The sequence below is a fragment of the Marmota marmota genome, unplaced genomic scaffold (assembly GCF_001458135.2).
Source record: "Marmota marmota marmota unplaced genomic scaffold, marMar, whole genome shotgun sequence".
Classification (NCBI taxonomy): Eukaryota; Metazoa; Chordata; class Mammalia; order Rodentia; family Sciuridae; genus Marmota; species Marmota marmota.
In genome coordinates this window covers 4,604,175-4,611,396 of record NW_026000249.1, presented here as the reverse complement: position 1 = coordinate 4,611,396, position 7,222 = coordinate 4,604,175, and the positions used below count along the sequence as shown (strand labels likewise).

Here is a 7,222-nt window from a genome sequence, read left to right as displayed (position 1 = left end):
ATATCAGTCAGTTTTGAATTTAATCTGGGAAACTTACCCAAACTTTGCTTATACATACCTAACTTCCCAAATGCTCTTTGGACTGATTTTAATGTTTTACTATTTTTTATCAATTAATAGCCTAAGTGCAATTTTTGACATGTACTAATTTTCAGTGTGTCTTAGAGTCATGATTTTATCCTTTTTTAAAACTATTCTTAATAGCCGGATAGAACATTCCAAGTCTATACCTTTTTCTGGAATTCCTTACTCTGCTTCCTCTGAATGACACAATAGTGATTTCATTAAAGTTGAGACTGCTACCTGTTATCTTAGGTTCCTGGTGCCAGGGTGTCAGCAGGTAAAGAAGGGGTGAATTACTGTACTAACCTGTAGAAATGCAAATACTTGTTAGGGTGAATGAGCCTGATTATTAAGGGGAAATTGAGTTACTACTAGATAGAGGGGTTAAGGAGGAATGTCTAGAATGCAGGAGGTCCCCTGGGATACCTCTAGATTTTAGGACCTTCCACATCTTAGAATGCCCATGCCTTCTGATAAAAGTCCATGGGAAACTACAGCAACTCAACCCAGGCACAACTGCTAATGTCCCAGACCCTTGAAGACCTGTAAAATTAGGGTTTCTCAGAATACACTTTAGAAAATGTTAACCTAGTACAATTTCTTCATTGTTATAGACTTAAAACATACATAAGTTTTGACAGCAATTTTTATCTAATCAGGTAATGTTAGGTTCCTTAGTTCTATCTCTAAGCCTACCATGGGAATGCTGAATTAACTTCCTAATAAATGTTAACTATTTAACTATTAATTGATTAAATACTATGTTGATTAAGCACCTACTAAGTGCCAGGCACAGATCTAGACCTTGAGAATACAATAAACCAATTTCCATTTTCTCACCTGGAGCTCTCTTTGAAGTTTTATTGGAACACAGCCCCACCCATTTGTTTATATATTTTCTTTCTTTTTTTTTTAGAGAGAGAGAGAGAGAATTTTTTAAATATTTATTTAGTTTTTCGGCGGACACAACATCTTTATTTGTATGTGGTGCTGAGGATCGAACCCAGAGCGCGCATGCCAGGCAAGCGCGCTACCGCTTGAGCCACATCTCCATCCCTGTTTATATATTTTCTAAGCCTGCTTTTGTGCTTAATAGCATAGTTAAATGGTTGTAGCAGATGCTGTATGGCCTGAAAAACTTAAACCATTTATTATCTAATCCTTTATAGAAAAAGGTTGCCAACCTCTCGTCCAGGGAAAGAGGGTACCACACCAAGTGAAAAGGCACTGTGGTAGAAGTGTGCTTGGCATATTTAAGCATTGGTAAGGTGGCAACTATACCTAAGGGAGAGGGATAGGAGGGCTTGTTAGGAGGGTAGGTCAGATCATGTGGCCAGTGAGGACTCTGGCTTATTCTCTAAGTAAGATGGAGAGCTAGTGGAGGTTAAAGCAGAGTGACATGATCTGATTTTTGTCTTAAAAGGAAATTCCTGTCTGTTGTCACCCAATTATTTCTTCTCTCTTTCTCATTATCTTGTCCCTAAATCTTTCTCCCCTCCAAGAAGCAAGGGTAGCTGGCTGCCTTGGCACATACCTATAATCTAGTAGCTTGGGAGGCTTAGACAGGAGAATTGTAAGTTCAAAGCCAGCCTCAGCAAGGCTCGGGTTGTAGCTCAATGGTAGAGTGCTTGCCTAGCATGTGTAAGGCACTGGGTTCGCTCTTCAGCACCACATAAAAATAAATAAATAAAATAAAGATATTTTTAAAAAGCCAGCCTCAGTAATTTAGCAAGGCCCTAAGCAACTCAGCAAGATCCTGTCTCTAAATAAAATATAAAAAAGAGCTGGAGGTGTAATTCAGTGGTTAAGTGCCCTGGGATTCAATCCTTGGTTAAAAAAAAAAAAAAGCAGGAGTAGCTTAAGAAATGATTATCCATTGAATTGAATATGATAAACTTCTGGTTATTCCTGATCCTCACTGATGAAGGGTCTTCTTGCTCTTGTTTCCATCATTTTGGGGGACCTGAAACCTCTAATGAGATTTCAGTCTGCATGAAGACTAACCAAGTTGCCCATTCTATAAGCAGCCCTGGGCCCTAACATAAGAAAGCCAGTGCAGTGCACATTTCACAAAAAATACCCCAGAGCTTTGCTTTCCTCTTTGAAGTTACATTCACTTATTTATGAATCATTTGTGCCAAAGTGATAATGTACTTTCTAAATTCTGGCTCATAGTCTAAAAACATCAAATACACACTGCCCTCAGCTCGGGGGAAATGTATTACTTGTTATTTATAAAATGCATTTTTACCAGAGTAGGAAGAATGCATCTTTTCTCATGTGGGATCATGCGTGACAAAGTGAAGGTAATTTTCCCTCTTTCAAAATGGAAATAAACACCTTTTAAATTGAATTATGTTGGACTATTTTTCAACCCAAGTATCTTTGGGGTTATTCAATCACATGACATGTTGAGTTTCTTTGAAGATGTTTTTAATGCTATATGCACAAATTTGAGCCATTTATCTTAGAAATTTTCAATGTAAATAATCCTCCTTTCCAATATATATTATTATGAGAAGGCAAGTAGTGGTACCATTACTTTTTACTTTCCAGGCTTTTCTTTTCTTAGATATTGATAGTTCATAGTCTGAGGAGTTAAGAAACAAACTATACTGGGGGCTTAACCTTTAATCTAATAGGATTTTGTTCATGGCATTTAATTCATTCTGCTTTGGTTTATCTATTGGTCAAAGGGTGGATATTGACTCTGATCTGGCCACCTTGGATGACTGTTAGAATCAAATGCTATTGTAGATGTTAAAATATATTGATATTTTCAAAGCACTATATGGGCATGAGGTTTTGGTATTCTCTTTAGTTCTTCTTTTTGTGACTTATGAAGAATATGTATTGCTCAAACCCTTCAAATTATATTTAAAAAAACATCCAAGTTGGCAAAAGTAAGAAAAAGTTTAAAGTAGAAGTTGAAAGATTTTAAAAGAATATCTGGCAGACATATGATTCAGACTCATCCCACAAATTGGCTTCAGGCTTAAACTAGAAATGTGTAATACCTAAAAAAAAATTCTGAATAGATTTTCCCCCAAAGCTGTGATTCATATAGTATGGAATTTTGTACTGTGTTTTGGTTAGAACCTTCTTATTTGATATTAATGGAGTAAGTGAAATGTAAAATGATATTCATTTAATCTTTATTGGAAATTTTGCTTTCAGAATTTGGCAGTTCTGTTTAGTAGCATAGATTAGGAGCTTAATGCTAACACTGTTTGGATGGATTTTAAAACATTTACAGCTAGTCTAGTTTGTAGCATCTATTTAGGAACAAGTTATTTGAGAATTCTGTAAAGAGATTCAATCCTAAGTCCTTCTGATTTATTCTTTCTTGTGTGTGTGTGTGTGGTACTGGGGATGGAACCCAGGGGTGCTCTACCACTGAGCAACATCCCCAGCCCTTTTATGTTTTATTTTGAGATAGGATTTTGCCCACACTGAAATCGAACATGGAATTCTCTTGTCTCAGCCTCCTGAGTCACTGGGATTACATGTGTGAATCACCATGCAGGACCATTCTGATGTTTTTGTTTTTGTTTTGTTTTGTTTTTTCAATACCAAATATTGAATTCAGGGGTGCTCAACCACTGAGCCACATCCCCAACCCTTTTTTTATTTTATTTAAAGATAGGGTCTTGTTAAGTTACTTAGGGCCTCACTAAGTTGCTGAGGCTGGCTTTGAACTTGTGATTCCCCTGTCTCAGCCTCCTGAGCTGCTCCTGTCACTACACCTGGCTCATTCTGATGTATTCTGAAAACCAAATGGTAGGAACTGAACAAAGGTTTAAAAGACTAATCCTCCAGTAATCCTGATGTGAAAAATGGTGGCAATGGAGAGTTACCTCATATGATTTCTGCATTGGGGAAAATTTACGTAACTTTGTCAATAGGCACAGCATAGCCTCTTTCACTAATGTTTTCCTAGTAACACTACTAATATTCATTGGGCATTTAATTTCTGTCAGGCCTTGAGGAGAGCCTATGAAAATATAACCACTTTCTTTCAGAAACTTCCAGTCTAATGAAAATAGGTAGTAAGTTCTCTTCCCCAAGCCGTGATTTCACTCTTGAATTATTTTCCTCCAATTACTATTATGAAAAAAGTCCTAAATAAAATCTTCTGTAACATTATGGGACATTAACTCTTTCACAAGAGTATTCAGTATTCAAAGTATCCTCCCTGTGATTTTATCTTATTTATATAATCCAAATTGGTGTATTTACAAGTTCTTTTCACTGAATGTGGATTAAAACCATGCAAAAACCAAGAAATCCTCTTGCTATCCAGGATGCCTTCACCTACTTGAGTGGCTGGCAGTTATACCTTTTGACTTTCTAATGGAGGGAGCTGCATTGACTCTCCACAAATTATATGGTGCACACATTGGTTAGCTTAAGATTTTCTCTGCCAAATGCCTCTCTACTCTTCTCATGTAGTAACAGGGTTATCCCTAGGATTCTTCTGGAGTCAGGCCCATTTGGGGTGGCATTTTAGCCTCAATTTTACTGTTTTGCAGCAGGAAGAAAAGAATTGAGAACAAAGACTTTACCTTTTTTGCTTGTTGAGGAGTATGAAAGAAATTAGTGTTTTAGGAGTGATGCAAAAAGCATGGTATAAAACCTGCCAAGACTATACATTCTGAAGCTTCCATTCAGAGGATAGTCAATATTATTCATAATAATAATTTTATTATTAAGCTGTTAGTCATTGAGAATTTATTATGTTTCTTAGGCATGGCGCAGATTTTACCTGCATTTTTCCCAGTCAGTCTGCTTAAAGCTCTATGAAACAAACACTATTTAGAGAAGGTAGGTGCCATATGTAAGATCACATGGTTGATAGGTGGTTGAGCTTGTCTTTGAACCTAAAATTCATATTTCTAGCTACTCTGAAATATTCTCCTCTATGGAAGTTTTTTTATTATTTGAATAGGTTTAGAAGGTCATAAACATTGACTTATGAATCTTCCTGAGAATGTTATGTTGGATACCTTTGGTTAAGGAAACTCTGTAAGGGATAAGAAGAGTTACCTGTTCTTTACTTAGGTTCTCAGAATTTTGCTTTCATTTTGGAACTTGATTCTGTACAAAATCAGGATGGGTAACTACACCAGTTGATCTCAAGTTTCTTCTCACCTTCAAATTCTATCATTTCTCAGTGCCCTTGGAACATTACCTTTTCTCATATAAAATATCCAGTTTTAGATTCTGCTCACAATGCACTTCCATTTCCCTATTTCTACAATGAAAATAACATTTTTTTCTCTTTTCATGGGAATATTATAAGTATCAATAATGTAATAGCTGTGTAAGTGCTTCAAGTTTATGAGAAGACCAGATACAAAAATCCAAGTTATTATTGTCATCTAAATGATTTACATTTTAGAACAAAAATGGAAACACTCTAGAGAAGTTTGTGGCACACTTAGCTTTATTGAAATTGAACAAATGCATTTTTAAATAACCCCTTTTACAGCACATGTAAAATTTAATTATTTCCTTATGGTTTTACAGGTTGTCTTTTATCTGAGTAAGCAAAAATACGTCTTTATTTCTTACTTAAAACATGTAGCGAGGATTCAAACCACGTAGCTCTGGTACCAAAAAGGCAACGGGTTATGAAAATCACAGTACAATTTTAAAATTCTTTAAGTTTAATCAAGGATATTTAAAACGATATTCACTTGGATAGACAGTAGAAATTATGGATCAATCAACATTAGGACTAATAGTTTTATCTACAATGAAAGCAGAAATGGGAAATTCAAGCTAATCTGACCTACACCATTCAGGACATACCATCTCCATAAATACTGTGACCGAGTGGCTGCAATGGCTAAGTCACACTTGGGCACTTAAAGTTGCACATAAATATAGCAAAAGCAATATATATATATATATATATATATATATATATATATATATAGTACTAACTTGGATCTAAGATAAAATGGGCATTTATTTTTGAAAGGGTACACTATCAAATCAATGACACGATACACAATTTAAACTCCAAAATTACATCTAGGAGAGAAAAATAATATTAAAGTGCACACCTACACAGACAGTAAAGTAGAAATCTGGGTTTTTTTGTCATTGGTGTTTGTTTAGTTGTTGTTGTTTGGATAAGTAGAAATGACTTATAACCCACAAAAGGATTCTTGGGTGGAACACTAATTACAGACATTGTAAAGAACATAGCTCAGGAAGCTTGTTTTAAAAACGAGGCAGCATTTTCCTGAAAAAGTTTGGTCCTCAATTCACTATAGACTAGTCTCTATGGTCAGATAGTAAGCATTTTCAGTGTGTGTGTTTGTATGTGTTTTAAGCAAACTTTTCAGTATCAGAATTAGTCAAAACTAAACCAAACAAAACCAAAAAGTAATCAGCCCTTGAGAACTTGACCCTGCATATCATGTCTGATTGATGCATCATCTGAAAGAACAACGCTTAAGACTATGGATAGGAATTATGCTTACGTGATTCTGCAACACCTTAGTTTTGTGCAAACAGCTTTCTTCATTGCCCACATAACTTATCTTTTTTTTCCATGTAGGTGCCAGGAAACCCGCCCCCATGATCTTCCCTCCCCCCTCCCTTAATATTCTCCTCTGTCAAAGTGATATAAAGACAATTTCACTGTGTATTTACAAGCACAATACTTAGGCAAGAAGGTCCCAGGGTCTGTAGGGCACATCTATTTCTTGTGGACATCTTCATGCCGAATGATCTTGTACGTGATCCAGTAAAAGATATTGAAAATTAGGAAGGCCAGTGGGAAGGCAGCTCGAGATATTGTGTCAATCCTTTTTGCCCGGTCCACGAACTTCTTCTTGATGGCATCTGCATCTTTGGGGGGTTGTGGAAGCGGGTTGGCAGGTGTGGCCTTGACAGCTGTTCCATCTTTCACTTGGAGGCAATGACCCATCCCGTAACCACTGAAATTAAAACGACTTTCACGAGTAACATCTTCTTCCTGGTAGAATAAAGACAGAGGAAGCACAGATTGGCTATCAATCAAATTTGTTTGAAGAGGCTTAAAATCCTTTAGAAGTAAAAAGATAAATCAGTTAACTGGTGGTGTAGGAGGCTTTTGGAATGGGGAATTCCCTTTCAACTTTGACTCCATTATTCATGGAACAAA

General features: G+C 36.2%; 1 protein-coding gene across 3 annotated transcripts in view; it reads right to left on the bottom strand.

The window, feature by feature from the left end:
- Positions 1-5,499: 5,499 nt before the first annotated feature.
- The window catches only part of Glra2 (glycine receptor alpha 2), a 177,459-nt gene continuing 175,736 nt past the window's right edge, over positions 5,500-7,222 (bottom strand). For all 3 annotated transcript variants that reach the window (XM_015488164.2, XM_015488165.2, XM_048796399.1), the window contains exon 9: positions 5,500-7,054. In XM_015488164.2, coding sequence (XP_015343650.1) covers positions 6,776-7,054 — 279 coding nt within the window. In that variant the 3' untranslated portion in view covers positions 5,500-6,775. The remainder of the gene's footprint in view (positions 7,055-7,222) is intronic.